The sequence below is a fragment of the Rhipicephalus microplus genome, chromosome 3, assembly GCF_043290135.1.
Source record: "Rhipicephalus microplus isolate Deutch F79 chromosome 3, USDA_Rmic, whole genome shotgun sequence".
In the NCBI taxonomy this organism is placed as follows: Eukaryota; Metazoa; Arthropoda; class Arachnida; order Ixodida; family Ixodidae; genus Rhipicephalus; species Rhipicephalus microplus.
The window spans coordinates 50,013,197-50,040,001 of NC_134702.1; the positions used below are offsets into that span (position 1 = coordinate 50,013,197).

At 43.5% G+C, this 26,805-nt stretch overlaps 1 protein-coding gene across 1 annotated transcript; it reads left to right on the forward strand.

Moving 5' to 3' along the window:
- Nucleotides 1–350: 350 nt before the first annotated feature.
- LOC119174980 (leucine-rich repeat and WD repeat-containing protein 1-like) lies at nt 351–26,805 on the forward strand. The gene is made up of 15 exons (XM_037426139.2): nt 351–528; nt 866–1,088; nt 2,571–2,687; nt 3,656–3,808; nt 4,737–5,279; nt 7,443–7,557; nt 8,636–8,742; nt 12,225–12,417; nt 13,115–13,190; nt 20,198–20,335; nt 21,701–21,801; nt 25,140–25,307; nt 26,002–26,153; nt 26,539–26,642; nt 26,697–26,805. Exons 1-14 carry the CDS (start codon nt 461–463, stop codon nt 26,632–26,634), a joined length of 2,250 nt encoding a protein of 749 aa, XP_037282036.2. The 5' UTR covers nt 351–460; the 3' UTR covers nt 26,635–26,642; nt 26,697–26,805.

Genomic DNA, 26,805 nt, shown 5'->3' on the forward strand with positions numbered 1-26,805 from the left:
TTTCCAAGTCACCGCCGATAATCCGGCAGGCAAGAGAAATCTAGAATACGTTGTAAATAGTCACCAAAAGCTCTAAATGCAATATTAAACGTTTTTAAACGCGTTTTCCTATTGTTTATTCTAATTTACTACACCATTTCAACTAATGAGATGTTTTTAAATGCTTTTGCAGCGTAAGCTATTCAATACGCACTAAACTACCTAACGTTTTAGCTGATTGCCATCTCGAAGTTTTATTTACTAATCTCAAAGGCTATGCTTTTGTGCTTGGCGACGATGAATTTGTGAAACCTTTTACCCATGGTACTTAGTAGCGCACTCTACCCGGGGTGCCCACCTTGGTGTCCGTTTCACTCCCCCCCCTCCCCTTCGCATAATTTCCCGCGCAACTTTCAGCGGACTTGGCTGTCGCACATGTCTTGGGCTGGCGGGGGATTTGTTGTTTTGATTGCGCTCAGAAATGATTTCCACCGAGGACATCCTCTCTCTCAGTTCGTGCAAATCACTAAACGATGTGAAGGAACTAGAGTAAGTTATCACGAAAATGGGGGACGTAGGATGCACAAAGCCGGTGACCAGTACTGAAAGTAATTGCGGTTGGATAACGGTTGCTTGTGTAGCTGAATTACGCTGTGCTGCTGCACGTGTTGTGATAACTGCACGAAACACGTTGGAGCTACTCTTCGGTGTTGCACGTGCAGAAAAACAAAACAAAAATACAAGCTACTTTAATTTTTTGGCTTGTCTTTGATCGTTTCATCTGGCTTACACACCGACTAGTTTAGCACTGGCGTATCTTCGACTGATTGAGCGGTTTGTAAATATGGGTTGCGTTTCTTGATTTTCATTTCACGTCTTCCCGCAGCCTGAGCCACAGAGACCTCAAGGTATTGGACCCATGCTGCTTTAAAGGACTGAAAAACTTGGAGAGTCTCGATGTCTCCAGGAATTCGCTGAGAGACGTCCCCAGTCTTGGCCTTCCGAAACTTCGGTGCCTGAATGTGGAGGAGAACTTGATCAATGACTTGACCTTCCTGAAAGACTACGGCGAATTGACGGAGCTGATGGTTGCTGGCAATCCCATTCTTGTGAGTGGTGCAATTTCGTCTTTATATTTTCGAACACGTACAATCCATTCGACTTTACTGATGCGAATTTCGCATACTTATAATGATAGCGCGCTGTTCGCTTCCAGTGTATTATTACAACCTTGGCTTAATGACGCTCGGTGTTTTAATTCGGACAAGCTGCTTGGCCTGGCTGAGCGGTGCTATAACAATGTTCTCTCCATGCGAAAATGCTGATGTTAAAAAAGTAGCGAGAGAGAGAGAAAACGAAAGCATGGAAAAGAGGTACATGAAGGGTACGCAACAATTAAAGTTGTGAACTCATCACGATCAGTGCAAAAAAAGGAACACGAAAACGCAAGGAAGTGCACATCCTTGTGTTTCCGTGTTCCCCTTACTTTTTTGCTCTGATCATGATGAGCGAGTTTTAACTCGCCAGATTTGCTACTTTACCAAAGTTGTGTAGTTCTGCAGTTGTTTGGGTTGACACAAGCACACTAATTGCTCATGAATTCATTGCAGCATGCGGCTAACAGAGAAAGTTTCCTTTTAAGAAGGCTGTTTCTGCATTATTGGCCAATGTTAGGATGCACCACTAAAGGTGCAAGTTTCAGTTACATAAATGCAATGGTGGCAGGTGGCCTTTCTAGTGCACCACATTTATGGGAACAGTGGCAGTGTGCTAAGGCTATGTTAATGTGCCAGGAAAAGTGCACGTTGTTATGTATAAGTTGTCTTATATGGTGCACGTGGCACATGACATCGCGAAAGAATGCAAATAGTGAAATGACTGCTGCTGGTGTGTACTTTCCTTCTCTTACCAATGAGGAAATCGTGCCTGAAACATGTTTTGGCTTGCTTCAAGTGTAACGAAATGTAAAGCTACACACAACTGCTAATGTAAAATGTCACTGTGCTACGGAAGGAAATGCACTCTGCTGCTTTCTCAGTGCAGTTTCAGATCTATCTGGTAGCAATTTCGTCACTGCACCATTGGTCAAGCACAGAGTGTTTACATGAGGTATGTCATTAATACAGGCCTTTAATGTTAAATTTCATTTTGAAGTTTGTGTAGGCCGTTCGCACAAGATCTAAGCACATTTATGGCATTACGCCTGCATATCCGTATGAATGTTGAAATGCTCTTTAAAGGAAGGCCTCAGAAGTTCCTTTTATCATTGTGAATTTTTATGTGCTTACAGTGACTCAATTTCTTGTGTAGTCTGCTATTTCGAGGTGTTGTATTATCTTTAATTTTGTACTGAGGTTTCGTTATATTCATCAGGCTTACATATGTAGTGTGATTCGTTTATGCAATTTTTTTAATAGGTAAACTTTATTTCAGATGTGTCCTGTCTTCAGCACTTTTCTTGGCTTTGTGAAGTGCTGAGCTTTGTTGCATTGATGATCATCTTAACTCATTAAAGGCGTGCCGTCGTCACAAATGACGTGCTGTGCTTTGCTTTTCTGACTCCTGCTTGGATTTTCTTTTCTTAAAAACAGTCAGCTGACAAGAACATCGCTGTGTCCCTGCTTCCCAAGTTGACTCTGTTGGACGGAGCTGACTGCCAGCCTTTTAGGAAACTTGAAGCACTTGGCGACAAGAAGCTGTTGCCTCAGGTGCAGTTATATGCAATTTGTCTAACGACTTACAAAGCAGGGAGGTTGTTCCATTGTCAGGAAAGTGCCTGGAGGAAAAAAGTAACATGTAAATCCAACTCTGTATTCGAATCCCTATGATGTTAGGCATGTTTCACTTAACAGGGTGACAACAGTAGGTGGAACCCGCCGTGACGGTCCCGTGGTCATGGCGCTCAGCTGCTGACCTGCAGTTCACATTGCGATTCGCAACCTGCAGTTTGTGGTTGTGATTCGCGGCCACGGCATTTTTATGGAGGCGAAAATGCTTGAGGCCCGTGTACTTTGCCTTAGGTGTACACTAAGGAACCCCTGGTGGACTAAATTTCTTGAGCCCTCGGCTACGAAGTCGTCATGATCACATGGCGTTTTATTTAGAATGTTAAACCTTAACAGTTATTATTATATTAACAGTAGGTGGTGACAGGTGAATGAAGGTCATTTCTGGTGTTTCTACAGCAGTTCGTTATGTGTCCCCTTCTTTCATGCCTTCTGTTTTTTTTGCTTTGTTTTTAATGATTTGCATACATTTGTATCCTTCATTCCTGACCAACGTTGATCTTGCCTAGTTTTCATTCCTTTTACTTCTTGATCACAATGCTGTATCATTCGTGATTTTGCTCTGAATTGTCCTTGTTCCCTAGAATTTGTGCTATTATTAAAACATTAGTTGGTGAGCAAAATGCAAATGTACTGGATTAAGCTAGTTTTCAAAGTCCTGACTTTGGGCATGTCCCTAAAGATCAGGTGGGCATTCTGAAGCCGATCTTGTCCTGTATTTTTGAATTCAGTTGAAGTACCGAACATCCCATTTATTAATATAGCATCCTGCAGCCCATTTTCGGAGAGGTGTGCTTCATGTATGCCGCTTTTTCTACTTCAAAATCACCTCAGATCTGTCTGTCTGCTCTCACAGTTCTGGTGAAATGTCCTGCGCTTTTCATCTTCAGATTTCTCGAGTCTGGGAATCCACGTTCAAGGACAATCTTCTTCCTGGAGCCAGTGATGAAGAGGTCAGCAGCGTGAAGAAGGATTTTTTGAGGCACTTGAGGAGAACGCATTTCGAATGCAATGAATTTTCCGTCAAGTTCAAGAAATTTAAGGTCTGTGTGTTGAACTCATTTAGCTTGTCACTAAATGTGTGGTTTATGCTAGGTTGGCAATGCTTAAGGCTTTATTGGGCTCAATTCCTGCTGTGGTTTTTAGGAATCATTCCTCTTGCTCAATTCAACAGTGTGGCCTGCACATACCAAAGCAGTTAAGCTTTGACTAGCATGAAAGTTGTGGTGGGGAAGGAAGGTATTGTGGAAGTAAGGTACTAATTAATATTTCTGGAAGTGTAAACTATACATTAAGATCATTTGAAAACGAATACATTGCATAAGTTTACAGGTCCCACTTGTGCATCAGGTGTGCAAAGAGATTGCAGTTTGACTGCTCCATTGCATATTGGTCAAAGATATCAAGAGACTCATCAGGGCATGAAATGAGGTGGCACTTTGCCAAAAAATTGATGCACAAGTGGCAGCACTTTCACTTCATCGGTTCATGTGGTTATGTCATAACCACCTGAAACGAAACCTTGAGGGACCGGGATAATATGTTCCGTTTAACAGGTGTTTCGTTTACTGAGAGATGAACAAGGGCGTAGAATACAAGAACAAAACCAATCTTGCTAGAAGCACCTGTTTCGTTTAAGCAGCAGTTTCATTCAACAGATTTCTGTTTACTGAGAGCGTACTGTACCTCTGTTCTTTCAGAGGGCGTGGCAAAGACGTGTGCTCATCTCGCAGAATACAGCATGGCGTACTATTTGATAAATTTCCAGCATTCCATTTCAGCATTAGAAGAGCTGAGTGTTTAAATGTCTCACAGAAGTACCAGATGTCGTAAAACAGGAGGCCTGTGCTGAAAGGCATAATATAGATTACAATTTTCCCTTTTTTTTCGTTTTCAGAGTGCAGAAAACTTCTTTCCCAGCTGATTTGGCATGCATTTACACATGGCGCAATTCCCATTAATTTGTTTCAGGTGGAAGCTCTTGGTGGAGAGTTGTTTGAAGAGGAAGTTCAAAGGATTCGCGCAAGAACCTCCTCGAACACCCCAAAAAAGAAGAACAATGTCAAGCCCTCAGAAGAATGCAGCTCTCCTTCCAAGCGCGTCACATCTCCAAGGAGAGAGCGCCTCAGTGATTACGAGCTTCTCAGCAGCAGACCTGTCATACGCGGGTCTGGCGTGAAAGTAAACTCTCCGCGACACGAGGCAAGGAGTCTAAAAATATCAGCTGATGTCAATTCATTGAATGGCTCCCCCCGCAAAATTTCAACTGAATTCAATGCATCTAATGGCTCCCCCCGCAAGCGAGTTGCATCGCCTAAAAAAATTATCAATCTAAAAGATGGGAAGCAAGGCATACCCAGCTTTCATAAACAGGACAAAACAGCAAGCCTGCTTGACGGTGGTACTCGTGAATTGAAGGGCTCGGCAAACAATGGCTCATCAAGCGATGCGCAACGGTCATGTACACCGAGGAAAAAGCTGAAATATGAAGTTGCTTCTTCAAGAGAAGAAAAGGTGTGTATCTTTCATGTGTACAGTACGCCACAAAATGATATGGGCCGTGCGAGCGCGTGGCAGAATTGCCGTCTACGCTGTCTAGTGGCGAGCTGGGGGAACAGCCATGTAGACGGAAATTTCCCCATACACTTGTATCGTCTACATTATTTTGTGGCTGGCTGCAGCTCCTAAGCCCTTTTGTTTTGTAAGCATCAAGGGCTTGTCCCGTGTAAAGATGGGCTCGCTTTCTTTTTAGCTGAATCCTGATAATTTTTTTCAAGTTTCTGTGTTTCAATCTGTGTTTCAAAGAAAATTTCTCCAAGGAATGCATTGAATCCTTAAGGGATGAAGTTGTTTCAAATAAATAGCTTGCATGAAAGTTGTGTGGTTTTGTAAAATAATAATAATTTCTGATCAATACATTTGATGGACAGCTGTAGGTAAAAGCTGCTATCCGAAAGAGGCTGTTTGACAAGGGCCCACAGCCGCCTTTGAACACAACCGCAGTGGCAACCAGTTCAGCAGTACAAACTCAAATAACAGGAAACAAAACAAATGAATCCCAAATTCCAAAAAATAAAAATACCCCTAATAACAATATAGCAACTGCAGAGATAAAGTAAAAACTGAACTTGTGTATTTTGCGCAATTGGGTGTGTGTACAGTGTAAGAAATCTATGCCAGCTTTAATGTATTACTTTAAGTAACCTAGAAACTATCTAGGATAACTTATCTTTGGAGTAGTTTTTTTTGAAGTTTTTATTTTTTGCATTTATTTCATGTATCATACAATTTAATATTTGGCTGTAGTTTTGAGATGTTGTGCAAGAAATGTCGACTTTGTTTGGATTCATGCCTGATGGCCAATGCTAATTTAAAATCGTAGAGGTGATGGACGGGTAGGATTCCAGCCTGTTGAAACAATTCGCTGGTTGTAGCATCATACGGTAAGTTAAAAATGTTTCTAATATACTTCTTTTGCATCAGGTATAGTTTTTACAAGTTCGTGTTAGTTGTAGACCCCCATACCAAAAAACAATAGGTAAGATGCAAATAGAAAAGTGATGTATAAAGTAAGAGATTTATTCTGTATGGTAGCACCATTTTGTATCTGTACACCATACCCACTAGGTGCGATAACTGACCCAGCACACTATCAATATGTTCGTTCTAAAACATATTGATAGAAAATGTAACTCCAAGAATTTTCATACGTTATACTAGCTCAATATAAGTATCGCCATAACTAAGATACAGGTTTCCGTTCACAGGCTTATTTTTGGGTCAAAATAGCACTGCTTTTGTTTGTGGCTGGCTGCTGTTAATTAGTTTAAGATATTTTCACTGCACACACTTGGTGCACGTTCTTGTTAGAATGGTTTTCCTTGATCTGCTGAATTCGCTGCCCTTAATACATGGATGAGCAGTTTGATGTTACCCCTGTGGTGGTACCTAAGGGTGTTTACGTTCTCGCAGAGATCAGGTGTGATTTATGAAATGAACTTTGTAGTATCACTGTTGAGTGTCACTAATTTGAGTGTTTCTTTATTGTTGTCAAGCTGCTGAGCAAATTTGTAACTCGATAATTGCTCTGTGCATTCCAAGCCGGTTGCTAGTAACACGGTTGAGATTTGCTGCTTGTTTATGTTGTCATGGGTCATTTGTGTGCTATAGGACTGTAGAAAGGCTTTTTTCCTTTGTATTTAATATTTGTTGTGCTTTTGTTTGTGAGAATTATATTGCGTTATTTAGGTCTTTATCTCGATTGTATGTGCTCAGCAGCTTGGTAGAAAAGAATGATATCAATTCTAAGTTTTTTTTACTAGCCGACACCATGACTTGATTGTGAGGTGGGATGTTGTGGAGCACTCTAATATAATTTTGATGCTCGAAATTCCTTAACATGCATTTATATATAAATGCAAACGAGCAATTTCGCATTTTGCTTCTCTTAAAAAGCACCAACCATGTCTGTGATTGATGTCACAGAATTGAGATTAATACTGTAGTTACTGTAGTGCCACGCCTACTGAGCTACTGCGGAAGATACATTTGATTGTACATTTGTGTGCTTTAGTGAGAAAATGGAGAGTTGGTAATACAGCTCGCATGTTCATATTTCTTTTTTATATTTGCAAGAAAACCCTGTTTTCAATTTGTCGCAATCGCAATGTCTCACAGGGAAGTGTGAAAGGGGCTGAAGCGTGCATATTTCTTCGTGCCCATTCTCAAGATCCCGCTGATTCTGTAACTCAAGTATGGCAGGCTGCCTTTCAACCAAAATGTGAAGAAAATGGTATGCACACTTTAACATTTGCTGGTTTCTGCATGTGCATTCACACATTTCGTGTCAAAATTTTATTTTCTTGCCCCCCCCCCCACCTCAAAAAAAAAAAAACAAACTTCCAGGCCATATTGTAATAATGCAAGTTCTTTTGCATGCCTCAGGTCACTGTGTTTGCTTAATTTTCAAATTTATTATGATTCATAATCATATATTTTGTGCAATTGTCATGGAACATTCAAACTATAATAACAATATGTTAAAGGTTATTAAAAATTTTTAAAAGACGAATGAAAAAAACAATGTGTATTTTAAAAAATGCATGCTTATTAGAAATGTTTCAATAACTGTAGTAAGGCTTCCGAAAATTTCTGTCTTGTGTTTATCCTGATGCCTTTTTGCACTTCTGTCAGCCTTGCGAGTCACAGCAAGTGAACTAGTGCCAACAATATGTTCTGACTGAATCTTAGATGACATCTGTAATCATTGTTGGAGCCTTCTTTTATTGTTGATTGTTTATATATCATGTCAGTGCTGACATCTTGACTAATCCACACAACATTCCTGTTTCTGTCACCTTCTAAAGCAACTCCATTTCCCCTATATAGGATGCTGAAATTTTCTAATGTAATTAAGTATGCACATAATTTAAACACCATTGTTTCATAAGGAGCTATAGCATAGATCAGGGGTCTTGAACTCGTCTCAGCAAGTAGGTCGCAGTCATGGCATTTCGTCTCCCGCAAAGGCCAGCACAATGACGAAAGTTGGAGCAAGGAAAAGGAGATATCAATACTGACACATCCTGTTGAATGACTGAAATGTAAAAGCACTTCTAAAATATGGAGGTTTTGTCCCACGGTTATGTTTTATTGCAAAATGTGGAGTGCCTCACGAAAAAAAACAAAGAAAGATCCTTGAGACCAGTCATGTCTGTGTGGCATGTGAACATACTTAAGAGGAGAATAATATTAATATTAATAAGCTATGTGATCAAGACAGTCGTTTGCAAGCTGAGGCCCATGTGTTCTATACCTCAGTTGTAGATAATATGTGCAGTTGACTCATGCTGTGTCGGTTCAACTTTCAGATCTGTCGCCCAACATTTTTGCAACATGTGGTGGTAGAATTGTGAACTTCATTGACGCCAGCACAGGAACTGTTCTGAAACGCTACAGGAGTGCCAACCTGAAGGAGGTAAGGAGACACACACACTTTTACTTGTTTATATTTGTTGCCTGGACATTCAATACAATATCTGCTGCTGTGTGAAAGTGAGGGTCTCTTGTCGCGTCGGTGCATATTGGTGGGTTCCTTGGAAATGAGAGAGCGTAGAGTGTAGAGCAGTTGTTGTGCAAGAAAGAAAATTAGGGTGCATAAAAAATTCGACAAAGCATACGTTGGCAAGCTCGTTCATAAGTCGACTCACTCGGACTCGCTCAGACTTAGATTGAGGTGCGAGTTTAAGTCTGAGTGAGCCCAAGTGAGCAATAATTTGGTGAGTTTGAGTGCCAGTGAGCCCGGTCTGAAAAAATTTCCATGATTCCGAGTCCAAGTGAGTTCTTCGTGCAAGATATACTTCCTGAATGAGTTCCACAATTTTTCTCTACCTATGTTTCACAGAGCAATTGTGTTTTCGTACTTGTAGATTGTGGAAGCATTCTCTTCTAAGGGATATTAGCGCTTGAATTTGGATAGCTACAACAAGTTAAGTGGTCTACGTATATATAAAAAAATACCTGATTGAAGAACTGCCAAGGTTCGCACGTGGTAATAGTAGTACATAAATGCATTTAGCGCAACTTATTCCTTTATGCTTGGCTGTTATACACAGCAACATGCTTGTGGCAGAATTTATGCTTCCGAAAAGATGCAGGTTTAAGCTGGGGGATTAGAATAAATGGTGTTGATGTAGTCATTGACTGCTGTTCAGCATAATTTCCTTGACAAGACTTTGAGTTTTGTCAAGGAAGTTATGCCCTGCAGCACTTCTTCATAATGGTAAGAAAATGCAGAAAATGCGATAGGAAGTCAAGGTTTTTGAAAACACGCGAGCCAAACATTACTGCACAGCACATGGCCTGGAATTTGCATTCAGTTCTCAAAGTCAGCTAAAAATCCCTCACTCTTCTCTCTATTCACTATGCCCTAAATCGAAGTCCGTGTTCACTGACTGATTGGAGCATCATAAGCAGTATAGACTGTATAGTTATCATGGCCGGTGCAGGATGCCGCCATGTCCCCACGTGTGTATTCACAATCACACTGGAAGTTAGTTGCGCATTTGAAGAAAGAAAGTTGGCCCCGTATCTGTGTGTTTCGTTGCATAGATGTCGAAAGACGATAGTCCTTTGTCTAGAAATGCTGCATGATATATGGATGCCATCTGGCAGCAATGCCAAAGGACTAGTTTTCTAGAATGCAGAGCAGCTGGTAGGTGGCTGCGCCGTGTTGTTTTAGCGAAGTGTAAGAAACACTTGCTTTTTCATTCAATGGGCTCTTATTATCTGGATACACATTCACTGCAATATGATAAGGGCCCCAACCACCATCACTGTCACCAAAGTCATGACAGCGAGCGTAGAGCAGCAAAGAATAATAGCTACCACCAGTGGTATCTGTCTTCTCAGGTTGACTCCATTGCTACTTGCATACTTGAGATGGTGTTGCAGGGCCCTATAAAACTAGGGGCCTGCCTCAAGGAGAAAGTGCTTGAAGTGTGCGGCAAGTTTCTGTGATGCATTATTGAAGGATTTTAAACTTTTTGTGGCAGTCAATTCATGAGGAAATAAGCTATTTTAATGAAGCCATTCGATGCATTCTTGAAACAACTGTTCCAAGGGATAATAATATTGGAGGGGTGGGGGTTTGTTGAGTGATGAGGATATTGCTCTGTTCCTATGGCATCTACATCGAAAACCTTCTTATCCTTGGGGAGGGCTTCACGGGTTTTACATTTCTGAGTATTAGCTACTATGTGCTTCCTGTCTTGTCCATCCTGTCGTGCTTACTCCCTCACACACTGTGACACAAAGCACATAGGTAAAATGAGGCTTTAACGAAGCAGGTTTAACTTCCCTGAAATTCCTTGAAATATATTTTTGGAGTTTCAGAGTTTAACGAGTTTTCGCGAACCAAGATATACCGCATTGCTCCAAGAACACTCTCTGTTAAATTGCTCTGGTATTTCTTTTTGGTGTCCATTTGGGCTGCGTTCTAAAAACAGTGGCACCCAATGGGACTTATCTCTGTTGAAATTACACTCAAACCTCATTACAACAAACACAGATATAATGAAATATTGGTTATAACAAAGTAAATGAGAAATGGTCTTGCAGTAGATAAGTGTTAGAGATAGCTTTTATAATGAGGTTTCGGATATAACGAGCTTATGTTCTTGCAAGATGCAACTTTGTTATTATGAGGTTTGAGTGTATCATTATCTATGTTGCGCGGCTTGTCTTGCTGTAATGCTGCATGCACAGGGCTTCCAGGCAATAAACAGTGTGCACACACAATTGGCATTCTTTATGGATGAGTAGTAGCAAGTGCCGAGTTTTTCCTGAAAGGAAACGCAAGGAAGGTTTTTGTTGTTTGATTGATAGACACCTTAAGATGTGTAGTCTAGGAATGAGTAAATAGTAAATTTCAGGTTTGAAGCAAATAGTGATTTGATGTACTTATTTTGTATTGAATAGTTCCAACAGATATATGACATATAAAAAAAAGAAATGACCATTTTTTGATGACCCAACCAGCACAGTATTTTCAAGAACTAGGCTCTTTGTTAGTTAGTGACACTTTGTTAGTTTGAAGTGAAGGGGAAGCAAGAAGTGAATAGTAAACTCAAAGTCATAAAAAGGTAAGATATGTTACGCTTTAAGATTTACCATGCTTAGCTGATAAAAGTTTGTATAATGAGCTTTCAAGCTTTAAAAATTATTTTATTGAGGTGATGGTAGTATGTTAATTTAACTTGAGGTATACCTACATGGCTATGTTTATTTCTCCTGGAGAGGTGGTTTTTAGCATATCACCATCTTACTACAGTGAAATCTTCTTTACAAGGTAAGGGAGGTGGTTACTTGTGGTTGAATATATGATATAACCTCATTATAACGAAGTAACATCTGACATGAAAATAAGTTGGTTATGTCCAAGAATTCAATATCTGTGTCTGCATGTGCATTCACTTATTCCTTGTCAGAATTTCCTGCCCCCTTTAAAAATAAAACAAAAAAAGAAACTTGCAAGTCAGTAGCGCAAGTTCCTTCACATGCCTCAGATCACTTGCAAATTTATATTTGCGAATATGTGTCTATGACAAAACTATTCTCCACTTATTTTGTTATAACCGATAATTGCCATGAAATGCTAAGTAATCCCCCCCCCCCCCGACAGTGAAGGATAATCTGGCCAAATATGGGGTGCTTGCTCGGCCCCGGTCTGATCATTGGAGCTTGATTGGCGTTTATTTCAGATCTCGCTAAAAACGGAGGGGTTCGCTTGCTCCGCATTTTATGGTAGTTATATCCATGCTTGTTATATTGCGGTTTGAGCGTACATCTATTCATTCATTTCGAATACTGTGATATTTGCTTTAATATTTGCCCATGTATGGCGTAACCGTTTTCAAAGTGCGCTTATTAACAGATGCGGAAACGCGCCTTCCTGTTTAGGAATTCTTTTGCCTGGCATGGACGGTGCTACCCATTGGCGGGCACCCGAGCGCAGTGCTTGCTGTGGCAGGCAAAGCACGCGAGGTGAGCCTCGTCCACCCTGTGCAGCTCGTCTGCTACAAGTCGTTCCAGGCGCATACCAAGTACATCAACTGCCTGCACTTCTGCCCAAGCCAGCCCACTTGGCTGCTCAGTAGGTTGCCCCGTTCTAACCTCCCAGTTGGCTTCACTTTGGACGGTACCACATTGACTCGCGTAATGATCACACCGTGATCGCACCGAGGGTGGGACCGGTCACGGCCTGCATTCGACCAAGCAACAATGTCATGTGATGACGTGAACATGTGACATCATAGTGATGTCATGGTGACATTGGATTTTAAGGATTTGTGACTCATGACGTCATATGATGGCTTCACCATCTTTTTCCATCATTTGTGTTGACGCCAGTTATCAATTTCGGCCATCAATGAGAAGCCTCCGCCTTAAAAATGTGTGAGATCAGGGGATGCGATCGTTATGAGCGATAAAATGTTCTCCAAGAAGAACTGAGTTGTGCAGCTTGGAATTTTTATTTTTTTATCATTCAAGACACCAGTAACCAAGTACATCCTGAACTCAATTTCACAATCTGTTTTTGATTTTCTTGCTATTTTTGTTTTTTTGTATTGATGTATTGGAACTATAGATTGTTCTTTCAAATCTTTTCCATTCGTGACTGGGTTCCAAGAGTAGGAAGCTGGATGAGAATGAATGGTTTACATGGCCAATATGACATCTTCTTTGATAAGTTGGGCTTACTGGCTCAAGTTGCCTAAGCATCTTCAGCAACAGTTTTTCTTTCCTTCCTGTGCGTTAACTACAAGTCCAGTGTGCTTTATTGTCTCCAGGTGGTGGCAATGACGACAACATTCACCTTTGGGACATTGGCGTTCCCAAAGCACCTGGTTATCAAACAAAAATTGTGTACGTTACTTTGCATTTATTTTTGTTCTTAAGATTGCCTTACGTTTTGCTTCTGTTCTGCTTCTGTTTTCCCCTGCCTGTTCTCTATTTTTGTAGCAAACTCGATGGTCAGAAACTAATAAGCTTAGCAGCATCGGTATTGTTTTTGTCTAGTCGATTAAGAAAGTGCTCTTTCCCCAGTTTAATTGGTATTATAACTATCATTCAAACAAAACTGTACTGCGAAGTGCACTATTTTTTAATTCAGGTGGCAGATTGGCTTTGCATTCCTTGCTGCAGAGCATAAGCGGTGATAATATATTACTTCATATTATTTGTAGAACGCTCGCAACATAGAATCTGAGTTCATATTGTTACGCACAAGGAGGACCAGGATGTATGCGGCTGAAGGGGCCGTTTATTTTGGTCGCCAAGAGAAGCGCCGGAGCGGCCAACAGGTTGACGATCGCAGTGTCGTCGTCTTCCTTCTTTTTTCAGCTTGGGGCAGCCAGCATGTTCACCCATCTTCGTTTTTTTCCCAGGCATGCGCAACATTCCTCCCCTCGCAGACGAAGCCCGCCGGGTGAGGTAATTGATTCACCTTGGTGTGTACAACTTCAGTCGAGCGACATGGACTGCTTTGGTTTTAGCGGCTCTTCTACCACTTCTCGTGAGGCGAGCTATTGTGTACGTGACTTCAGTGATTTTGTTGAGAATAACAAACGGTCCGTCATATGTGGCCAAGAACTTTTGGCATAACCTGCGTCTTCGTACCGGAGTCCAGAGCCACACTAAGTCGCCTGGATGGTAAGTTACGGGCCGGTGGCGGACGTCATAGCGTGCCTTCGATTTTTCCTGTGATGCCAAAGTGCGTAGACGAGCAATACGACGCGCCTCTTCTGCAAGGCAGAGGATTTCGGTGACTAAGAGGTTCTCGTGCGCCGAGAATGGCAAAACTGTGTCGAGTGTGTGCCGCTGCGGTCGTGCGTACATCAAGAAAAAGGGGCTATAGCCTGTTGTCTCGTGCTTAGCGGTGTTGAACGCGTACGTTATAAATGGTAGCACGTCATCCCAGTTCTTGGGGTCGGATGCCACATACATAGAGATCATGTTTACAATTGTGCGGTTGGTGCGCTCGGTGAGCCCATTTGTTTGCGAATGGTATGGCGACGAGTGACCAAGGCAGGACTCACTCAATCGAAGCAGCTCTTCTACTATATCTGCTGCAAATTGTCGTCCACTATCACTGATGATCACGTGAGGTGGGCCATGTCGGAGGATAACGTGCTGCAGCAGGAACACAGAGACGTCGCTGGCAGTTGCGGTTGGTATGGCTGCCGTCTCGCAGTAGCGCGTGAGATAATTGACACATACAATTATCCAGCGACTGCCCTTAACCGACTTTAGAAAAGGGCCCACGAGGTCAATGCCCACCTGTTGAAAAGGTGTGCTTGGAGGTGGCAAGGGCTGTGGAAGACCAGCGGGAGCAGTAGATGGGCGTTTGTGGCATTGACACTGCGTGCAGCTGGCCACATACACCTCGACTGACTGTCGCATTCCTGGCCAATAAAAGCGTTCCTTAGCACGGTAAAGCGTCCGCGCAGAACCTAAATGTACGGACGTAGGATCGTCGTGCATAGCACTTAAAATCGCTGTCTGAAGGCTTTCCGGCACTACCAGGAAGAAATGTGCGCCAGTGCTGGAAAAGTTCTTCTTATACAGGAGTCCGTCGCGTACACAGAAATGGCATGCCGTAGGAGCTGTGCAGAGCGATGATAGCCTGGTGTCCTTTCGCTGTTCATCTTTGAAAGTACTGAGGTCAGGAAACTTTGGTGACACAGAAGCTACAAGGTGGTCGAGGTCATCGGCGTCACACTCTGTAGTGCTCAGTGGCATGCACGAAAGGCAATCTGCATCGGCGTGTCATCGACCACTTTTGTACGAGACTATAAAGTTATACTCTTGGAGCCGAAGTGCCCGCGGCGGAAAGGGTCCCGAAGGTTGACGAGCCAACTCAATGAGTGGTGGTCGTTGACGACTGTAAAAGGGCGTCCATATAGGTAAGACCGAAACTGCTGAATTGCAAATACTACCACGAGGCATTCTTGTTCTGTGACAGTGTAATTCTGCTCGGGCCTACTCAAGGAGCGACTTGCGTATGCGATCACGTGCTCGCGGTTACCATAGCGTTGAACTAGGACAGCACCAATTCCTATGCCACTGGCATCCGTGTGCAGTTCTGTTGGAGCTGATGGGTTGAAGTGTTGTAGAACAGGCCGCGATGTCAGGAGGAACTTCAGTTGGCGAAAAGAGGAGTCGCACGCCGGAGTCCACTCGAAGGGAATATTCTTCCATAGCAAACATGTCAGCGGATGTGCGACATCAGCAAATTCAGGTATAAAGCGGCGAAAATAGCAGCAAAGCCCAAAAAAACTGTGGAGCTCCTTAACAGAGCGCGGCGCACTGAACGTTTCAACGGCTGCTGTCTTCTGGGGATGTGGACGGATGCCATCCTGATCAACTAGGTGTCCGAGAACAAGGGTTTGTCGGTCTCCGAAGTGGCATTTATTTGAGTTAAGAACAAGGCCAGTGTTTCTTATGCAAGTAAGCGCAGTATTCAGACGTGAATTGTGTTTGCTGAAGGTGCGGCCAAAGATGACTACGTCGTCAAGATAGCACATGCAAATGCTCCACTTCAAGCCACGAAGAACAGTGTCCATAAATCGCTCGAACATCACTGTTGCGTTGCTCAGTCCAAATGGCATCACGTTGAATTCGAAGAGGCCGTCGGGGGTTACAAAGGCTGTCTTTTCTTCATCTTAAGGATGCATGGGAATTGGCCAGTAGCCCGATTTTAAGTCTACAGAGAAAAAGTAAGAGGACGAATGTAGACAGTCTATGGCATCATCAATACGTGGAAGTGGGTACACGTCTTTTTTTGTTACAGCATTCAGTCGGCAATAATCGACGCAAAATCTCCAGGATCCGTCTTTCTTTTTAACGAGAATTACTGGGGCTGCCTATGGACTCGCCGACTCTTTAATGACTCCGTTTTGAATCATTTCGTTCACCTACTCATTAATTATCCGTCGCTCGGATAGCGAAACACGGTATGGCTTTTGTCTAATCAGATTGGCCTAACTAGTGTTGATGGTGTGACATGTTTGAAAAACAGGGATTAAGGGCGCTTTGTTTTTCTGCGCAAAGTCGAATGCAGAAACGTGCTTCGAAAGTACATTCACCAATGTTCGGTGTTCACTTGTGGTCAGCGACTTATTAACCATTGACAGAAGAGCCGTTTCCAAACTGTGACTACGATGCTCTTCCGGCGCATCTCTAAGCTTGGTCACTAGTAAGGTCTCGTGTTGTCCACTGACGACGGCTAACTTTAGACCATCTGGTAACACCACGGGTTCTGTGGAGCTATTGACAGTCCATAAACCAGTGCGTCCACGTCTGACCGACACCACACAATGTGGGATCAACACATTCTTTTTCGTGCAGTTGGTGTACACTGGTTCAACGTTGGCATCAAAGTTGGCGGAATAGCTGTCGCTGCAACCAACAGGTACACGAACGGTTGATAACGGTGGTATGATAGTGTCGCCACAGACACAATGCCGGCTCACCATCCACAGGGTTTTCCAAGAGTGCTGGTGGAACCTGATCACTCAAGAATATTGTCCCTGTGCGGCAGTCGACAGTCGCACCACACTCCCTCAAAAAGGCCATACCCAAAATAACATCATGTGTTGCCTGCGGAATAATCGCGAACTCCCTTGGGATAACGTGGCCTCCGAGAAACACGTCACCTTGGCACACACCAACAGGATGCAGTGGCTCACCACTCACTCCACAAAACTTCGAAGCTTGATTCCACTTAAATAAAACCTTCCGTCCTAAGGTATCTTTAAAACACGCACTCATGACAGAAATTGTTGCCCCAATATCCACCAAAGCCATCACAGGCACATCGTCAACAAAAACGCGTACTTTGTTCTTGAGCATCAACACAGGAGGTATTTCTGGTATTAGCACGTCTCCGGCGACCTCACCTCCATCGGCCGCGCTTGCTAGTTTTCCTGTGGCAAAGAAGACGTGTTGCGACGCCGTGGTGAAGGAGAATGGGGAACGCGAGGCGGTGGAGGCGTCAAGCACGTGTCAGATGTAGGGGAGTGGTTCCGGAAGCTGCGTGTCCAGTAGTCTTGCGAGGCAGCAGGTGTGTTGCCCTAGGGTCGTCGTGTGGTCGATCAAACGATCGTGCTGAGTGTTGTGGTGGGCCATAGTACGTTGCTCGCGGGTTATCGCGAAGTCGTTCGGAAGGCCGTGCAAAGTGTGTTGGGTGGCCATACCGTGGGGCTACACGTCGACGGTTGCAAAATCGCAAAATATGTCCTGGTACACCACAGGAGTAGCAAACTGTGAGAGGTCGAAACTCTGTTTGTTCGTCGATGAACCGAACATCGTCTTCCCTGGCGTAGTGGGTCGTTTCGTCCCGTATATCATAGGGATAGACCAAGCGTCGCGAAGAAGGCGGACGCTGGGGGCGCCGGTCATGGCAAGGAGCTGGCAAGCGTGGTGCTCTCCTTGGCTGTGGGGGTGCGCTGTACTCAACAGCTGCTGCATGAACCATCGATTGCCAAGGGGTCGTAGAAGGCGGCGGCGCAATCACAGCCTCACGTGGCACATATAACGAATGTTGGTCGTTTACAGAATGGTGATCAACTGCTGAATGTGTCTGTTCTTTATAGCGAAAAAGTTCTTCGCGAGCAATCTCTCGAATCGTCGAGGACAGATCTGGGCAGGTGCTCGTGTTGATGCTGGCAACCATTGTAACATTTGTGAGCCGGCCGAACTTTGGAGCAATCCTGCGCATTTTCAGCTGTTCGAAAGTTCGGCAATGCCGAATGATGTCGTACACCGAGCTCAGATGCTCTTTTCTGATGAGAAAATTATAGACATCCTCGGCTATGCCTTTCAGCAAATGTCCCACTTTGTCTTCTTCTGACATCTGATCATTGACCACCTTGCAGAGCTTCAGCACATCCTCTATATACGTGGTACATGTCTCACCTGGAAGCTGCGCGCGTTCAGACAATGTCTGCTCTGCCCGCTTCCTTTTGACTCTCGAGTCGCCAAAACACGCTTTCAGCTCTGCAACAAAAACGTCCCACGTCGTCAGTGTGTCCTCGTGGTTTTCGTACCACACGAGCGCAGTATCCGTAAGGCAAAAGACCGCATTGCTGAGCTGAGCGGTGGCATCCCAGCCGTTGGACTTGCTGACTCGCTTGTACTGGACGAGCCACGCGTCGACATCCTCTCCTGATTTTCCTCCGAAGGTTGGCGGGACTCGGTAGTAGGGCACTGAACTCATTGGAGTTGGCCTTGAAGCGTTAGATGGCTGATCTTGGGCTATTACGATCGGCGCAGGCGAGAGTCCGGCAAGGCGGCGGCTGCGGCGTAGTCCTGGTAGTGAAGCTCCCGTCGTTGGGCTTGTGTTACAAGCTGCCACTCTAGCGTCGCCAGCGCGAAGTCGGCGACGGGAATGACAGCAGGTTGGTTCGTTCCGTACGCAAGCAGAGACAGTGAAGAGATCAGAGACGTGAGAAAACAAAACAAACTTTACTCTAGTGATATTGCAGCACACGGGATCTGATACAACACTTCAATACAACTAACAAAATACATCGACACTTGATACAACTAAAGAAATATATAACAGAAACAATAAATCAGCTTACGAGAGAGAACTATTACAAACTACACAAACTAACAAGAATAGAACGACGGAGGAGAAAGTTCAAAGATATAAACAGGTGAAGGCATACGTGTGATGACCGGCAGCGTCGTGTCCCCGACGATCGGATGCGAGAAGTTGAAGAGAGTTCTGGCACGACTGCGATGTCGGCGGTGTTGCAACGCTGGTGGCTCTGGGAGGCTAGTGCTTGCAGGTGACTTCGAGCAGGTTGAGCTAACTCGAGGCGAAGTCCCGATGTCTACGTTGCAGACGTTAATATCGCATCACAACTAGACGAACGGCTAAGTTTAGGTGGCCAGCCGATACAGAGCCACACTAAAAACTTCTAGAAGAGATGCTTGTTGATCTGTTTCTACACCATCTTGGTCAGCGACTAGTCTGCCTAGCAGGGCAAAATCCTGCGCTTGAATCCCCCTGGTGTCTCCTCGCTCTCTTCCTTGGGGACAAGAGACCTCTACCTGGGTCCAATCATGCGCGTTTAATTGATGAAAACTCCGCCCCAAAAAATATTTTGACCCCACCCCTTTTTGATTGGGAGAGGGCCCTCAACTAGCGAGAGTGACAACCTGTCGGGTTGTTGTCATACGGCTTGGCCACCAGAGCGTTTCCCTCGCTTTTCCCCGTGGGAACGGTCACCCGTTTGGCTCTCAGCCGGTGCGTCTCGTAGTCTAATCCTTGTTCGGGGTATACCGCGGCCTTCTGCGACCTTGCAGACGTCGCCGCAGTTACAAAAGGATCAAACGTCGGCGGCGACGTTCTAAGAAGAGCACCCCATTCTGCACTTCTTGGCTCCCTTTCATGCGTTGCCATTCTCACGGTCAGTCGGGGAGTATGGCGCCCGTTAATTGCCGTGACGCGGTGTCGCCAAAAATGGCCATCCGTGACAGCTTGTCTTACCCAGCACCTCCACCAATCTGTTACGCACAAGGAGGACCAGGACGTATACGGCTGAAGGGGCCGTTTATTTTGGTCGTGAAGAGAAGCGCCGGAGCGGCCAACAGGTTGACGATCGCAGTGTCGTCGTCTTCCTTCTTTTTCCAGCTTGGGGCAGCCAGCATGTTCACCCATCTTTGTTTTCTTCCCAGGCATGCGCAACGATATTATTTGTAGGCTGCCCACTACATGGAATCTGGGCTTGGTCAATCTTTCTACACCTGAAAGGCAATGTTCAGTTGTCTCTGTGTGCTAGTTAACTTATTACACCTTTGCAATGGCTTTTACCTCCATAAGAGCAACATGCACATACTAACGTCGCTTGCTTTTCTTGTAGGAACCTGCTCACCCTGAAACCAAAGTGCGAGATCTTGCAGCTATGTGTCAGCACTCAGAATGAAATGCTTCTGGCTGCATGCCATGGTGGGCTGTTTGGCTGGAAGTTTGACCAAAAGTCTCTTGTGAAAGTAGACAGGTTTGTACCTAGAATGTTAATTTGCTTTGCTTCAGCTAAAGAAATGCACTCAGACCCCTTTATAAGAGGCATTGATGCAAGAGACAAATGGGTATATTATAAGACACCAGTGTGCTTACACTGAAATAGGGTTTGAGAAGAAAACTGCATACGTGGTACCCTGCTTATAAGAAACACCTCTTATACAGGTAAAGAATTGCTACCCAATCCATGTCTCTTATAAAGGGGCTCAACTGTACACGTAGAGAATATCAGATATATGGATTGAGTAGACGAGAGGGTAGTGGCCTTTTTATTGCTGCTTACGCGTGCGAATGGATCTTGTGTCCATTTGTCACATTTTCCGAATTCAGCATAATTGCGAGAAATGCTGGTGGAGTAGGGAAGGGGACATAGACATGCCAGCTTGTTGAGGAAACCCTGGTATTACGTATAGCAATAGTTACAGAAGGAATGTTGTCACTATTCTTGTTTCTATCGTATATTATAATAAAGATAGAAATTCGTGATGGATGACTGAATGGCTAGGCCTTTTTTTCTATTTATGAAATAATGTAATTTCAAGTGACGCGAATAGGCAGTGGTGTTGGTGCACATTTGTTTGCTAATTTGTGTGTTCAGTTATTTACCATCGAGGTCAAGAGAATTGTAGAGGGGGAGATCCTATAAATACAAACAGAAAGATGAAAAAAAAGAAGTAAAAAGAGTCATGAATAAACTTGTAACCGGCTTCAACTTATACACTGATTTGTATGTAAAAACAACAATAAATACATTTTTAACAGGCTAGTACCTGTACATTGCTGGTTGTGCCGCACAGAAAAGGGTTGCCACTTATGGATGCTGTGACAGAGGGAAGGTGGTTTCGCTGAGTTGCTGTGCATGGTAGAAAATACTAGGAAAATGTTTTATTTTTACAAAAGTGAATACACTCAAACATCGGTATAATAAATTTGGATATAACAAATTATTGGCTATAGCGAAGTTAGTGACCAATAGTTTTGCCTCAGATAGTGTTACAAATAATCATTTATAATGAATTTCTGGATATAACGAAGTATTTTTGTGGCAGATGTGAGTTTGCAATAATGAGGTTTTAGTGTACCCACCTTATAGCAATGAGAAATGGTATAGGCCACAATTTGCGGTGATAAAATAAAGGTGTTATGAAGCATGCTGAGGCAGTGAATCAGCCGTATTTAGACATCATACTTCTCACCGTGCAGTCTGCAATGTTACTTTACATACATTGTATTGGGCTGAGATTAGAGTAGGTTCAACTGAAATTTTACAGTGGGCTTCATTTACTTGTAATTGGGGACACGTAGGTCGAGTGCTGCTGACGTCTGAAGTGCGCATTTGCAGGTCACCAAACGTCGAGTTTCGCTTGCCAGGCAAAGATGGATCTTCCATAGAAAAGGAGCCTGTTGTCGACGGCTTGGTGCTGGTTGATGATGACATGATTGGTACGTGGCAGCCCTGTGGAGCACGCTCAAGGGAGCATTTAAAGTTTGTATAGAGAGAGAGAATCTTTTATTAAGGTAGGCTGAAAGGGTTGTCCTCCTTGGGTGGAGCCCTTGGTTCAGGGCCCCATGGGCTCGCGCCACATCTTGTGCCCGCTGGATCAGCCGACGTTGCTCCTGCGGCTCTGAGCTGGTCAGCGCAGTCGTAGAGGTTTCTTTTTTTTAAATGGTCCTATTGCAAGTTTCTCTTGTACTAAGAGGGTTGCGGGTGTGAAGAAAGCCTCTGCTTGGTGTAGACAAAAAACATTTAATCTTTAAAAAGAGCTGTCAATGTCTATATTTAGAGTTTCCTAGGCTTGTGCAAATATTCGAACAAATAGTGTGGTATTCAAATTCACTTATCTAATTTAATTTATAGAAAATTTCGAAATATTTGAGACGAACGAATTATTATTAGAACAAATAGTCCACATGTAACTTTCTGCAAATGTGGTTTCACTGCAATGGAGCGGTGCTAAGCCGTGAAAACACCTATTCAAGTGTATATTAGTTGGCTTTCATTGCAGTGAAGTAATGCTGAGTCGTGAAAACATATGTCCTGAAAATATCTGCACTGCCACCGAGCCCCGCTTCAAGGTCAAATGAACATAATACCCTCACATTGCTTCATCATTTTCAAAGTTTTGGTAGTTTTTACACTTATTATACCGTCTTACATACTCTAAATATGGTAAATTTTGTAGCATAACGTATATTACAGGCTATCACTTGCATTCCACCGAAAGTCAAATTCTGCTACTGTTCAAAGTTGTTTCCGCTTTGTGTAACACAAAAAAAAGGAACTTGCACTAGTCTTGTTTCAATTTTTAAAAAGTATTGTGCAGGTTAGTTTCGTCACGATAAATATACCTATTTTTCTTTATAATATGCAATATGTATGCTATTCGATTCGAAATTATTTGACCAACATCACTATTCACTTTGAACATAAAACTCACTATTTGCACAAGAATGAATTTTAATATTCCTATTTAGTTTCCTAAAATTAACTACAGGGGACTTTGGCGCTGCGATCGTTCAGCCACAGTGGGAATAAGGGTAGTAGTACACAAATTTGCCTAGTTTTTCAAGCTTGTGGGCTTCGAATGCACTTGTTGATTTGTTTATTGCTGTTTTGGTTTTGTTTCGAATAAAAGAACAGGTCATTGTGAACTTCGTGACCTGATTTGAATTGGTGAGCCTAAAAATTTTAAGCGGTGCAGTGCAACTACTGAACATTTGCCGATTGTCCTTCTGTGACAAAGCAGCTCCGAGCCACGCGAAGCTATACGGAGCCTAAAGTATGAAGATTAGACAAATTTGTGTACTGCCCATCATTCCCATGCTCACTGAAGCACCGGGTGTTGCAGCTTCCAGACAATAGCACCAGAGCTCCCTTCATTGTCTTTAAGGGAAACTCTGTGGCCTCTATGCTGTTTGAGCATCTGTATCTCATGTGCAGTAAAACCTCGTTAATTCGAAGTCACTGGGGTTGCGATAAATCTTTGAATTAAGCGGGTTTTCTAATTAACAGATCATTCAAAAAGTGTGATACCAGGAGCTTAGAACTGTTCAAAGTAATCGATGCTCGTCGTTTGCTGTGCCGGCTAGCTAGTGGCTCCAAGGGTTATGTTTCCAGCAATACCTGGTCTTAATTTGGCCGCAAACGCGGAGGAACGGTGGGCCTCGCTGCTGCTACTGAAAAAAAAAAAAAACGCTGTCGTGATCAACTGAAATGCGCGCCTTCAAGAAACAGGACATCTTCACTTCAAAACAGTAGTGACCTGGGGCAGCATGTCGCCTGCACCTCGCCGCGCCGGCACGTCATGATGCGATCATTCGCACATTCTTTGTAGTATAATTAGGACTTTATTAATGGCCAGTATGACGAAACTCGCAATGTGTTCTGGCTGAGAAAAAATGATCTTTGAAACTTTCGAACTTAGTTGAAGTAGGTGTTGCTGGCTCGAACTCCGCCAACAGTGCAAAGGGGCGAATTGCTAGAGAAGCCGGCAATCGGACGTTTGCATACATCGCGAATTCCGCCAAACTGTTCTTTATTAATTGTTTTACGGTCCCAGAAAGAGTGAGTGAACCATGACCCGCTGACGCTGTTAGAAACATGCGTTATGCTGCCAGCGCGTCACCGCTGTGTTGTAGTGAAGCACATCCAGTTTTCCGCAGGCACACGTTTTGGTTGATCGCAAGACCGTTTCCTTCTTTTTTTTAGGAGCGAAGCTCCTTAAGGCGTGGGCTGTGCGTCCCCTGTATGTAGCCACCTCTCGTTCAGTTCTTGCAGTGTTCACTAGATGGCGGTACTTGTAGCTGACGGCATTAAGTATTACGCTAGCCACCGCCCGATCTAAAGGGTACAGCCATATCCGTCCGTCCATCCATCCATCCGTCCGTCCGTCCGTCCGTCCGTCCATCCAAAAGATGCAAGATGTTATAAACTAGACGGCGGTACGTGTAGTTGATTATGAAAGATGCGAGGTGTTATAAAATAGGAATGATGCCACATATGGCGCGTGTCATCGTTCGATATAGTGCGGCGACGTACGCTAGGGGGAGCGTTGCAATAAAATCGAGTAGGCAAAATGTACGGAGGATTCATGGTTTACCAGGTTTACCTCCGGAGCTTCGCCCACTCATCATCATTCACTTCGTGGATGTGGCGGCATTTTTTTTGTGCTGGAAATAGCAAAGCTGGGATGCTTCAACTAATTAGTACCACTAATTAGTATCTCTACGTTGCGTTGCCTTGTGGCTATTAAGGACCATCATTTCGGCGGATTTGCGGCGAAACAGGGATCTGAACCTGGCACATAGCACCCAAAATTTTCGAATCAACTGGACTGGTGCTAGCCGCCCCTTCAAATTATTCATTCAAACTTGCATTGCCAAATACGGGACCGCGGAAATCCTTCGAAATAATTTCGAAATAATGAGGTTTTACTATATATTTTTTGTCCTTACAGTTTTCTAGTTAATGCCAATTCTGGTTATAGTATTAATAAGGCTTGTTGGTTCTGTTGTGTTGCGAGTCGGTGCTCATGTGTGTGCCCCTTGTCTAATTGCACTTTTTTTTATCGTTACATTGGTTCAGATTGCTATTGACCCTTCATTGTATACGAGCTGCTCTCTTGGCTGTAGCAGGCAGTAGCACCATGTGTAATGTTTTGGCAAATCCTCTGTACTTATAACCGTGCTTGATCTAGGTCACATATAAATTTTAACTTGTATTTTTTTGAAGGACAACGACTTGACTTACAAATGATTTGTCGAATGCACGCTTTTTGCAGTCAGCAAGTGTTCCAACAGCGGCATGATTGGCATGTGGGAGTTGTCCACTCACGTGGCCCCTATTAGAAAGTTCTCCCAGAAATTGCAAAAAGTGAAAGTGGAGTACAGGAGCACATTTCTTTGGAGCGACACCAAGGTCGACTACTTTTACCCTTCAGCCACCGCAGGTGAGGCCAGTTTATAGATTAGACAGCTAGCTTAGTTTACTGCACTAACCACCAATGTCGTCTGTTTCGTGTTGAAACGTCGAGAAACCTGCTTGATGCGTCATGATACTATGCAGTGCAGCAATGACCGAGCAAGAAAAGCCAAAAAAGCCTATGGCAAGAATAGGCAAACAGCACCAAATCGGTGATCCTAACTGACTGTGATATGCAAATATTTTAGCACGCATGTGCTGCTAGATAACATGGTTTGAAAGCATGCAGTAGATTAAGATTTCTAATGTAATAATAGAGCTGTCTCATTTGGTTGCAAATGTGAAATAGTTAGGTTTATGGCACAAATTGGGAGATGGTCAATGCTGTGACGATCTCGTTAAGGAAATGCAACTGCAGTTAGTTTTGCATTCATGAAATTTAATGGGTGAAATGCGTAGAGCTACACTTCCAACGCAGTTTTATTTGTTATAAAGTAGGTCTGCTATTTCATCCATCTTGGTTTGAGAGTCCGTGTACATAATATGTTTGGAGAAAACAAAGAGCTTTAGTTGCCACTATTCCATGTTCAAGCTGGGTGAACCTCTACACTCGTATAGAGCCTGTACAGCTACAGTTCATTGCTGCAGTAAAATGCCGCATTTTTTAAAAGACTGTGCTGTCTTTTTCAAAGCAACATGGCTTCTCTTTCTCACTTCTCAAGATGTTATGGCTTGCGGGGATGACGCTGGGACTGTCTGGCTGTACAGCATTGGAAAAAAGAGGGCAACTCTGGCGAAGCCCATAGCCATGCTGACGTGGCCCGATAAACTTTCATGCAGTGACCAAGTGTCCGTGACGAAAAAGGATGGAAAGGTATATCTATGGTGTTATTCAACGACAGAAGTGTTCCACTTATAGCAGCCAAGCTCAACCTAAATCTACTCTGCAGAGTACTTTTTCTAAAACAGTATGCTAACATGATAACATATGGAAATGCAAGTCTTTAAAGTCTAGAAGAAAAAAAAATGCTTTTAGTATGTCCTAGATAATTTAGCTTAGTCCTAGATACAATCTTCGTTGAGGTAACTGAACAAACAAACCGTTTGTTGGTATTGGTATTCTTTTCATTGCTGAACAACCGTTTTTGTAAAATCTATTCAGTGGCTTCAGCGTTCGGCTCTTGTCATAAAGGTTGTGGGCAAAGACGTTTGACGTGAAAAATTTGACAAATATATTGCTTTGCCGATATTTCTTGCAGGTGAACGCAAATTCAGTTAGACTGAGTCCTGATGGTGACTACATGGTAGTGTGCATAGATGTTAACATCGTGTGCATATGGAGGATCACGCGGTAGAACACCAGGTGAGGTCAATTTTTCATGTCGCGCTATTTGCATTGACAAGCCTTGCATTTCAGATTTTAGCGGAAAACATCACTATCATCAGATCATGAAATCGAGCTTTTTTATCCAGCACGGCGGCATGTTTCTGTCAAATCATTGTCATTAAATGGAATGACCCACACA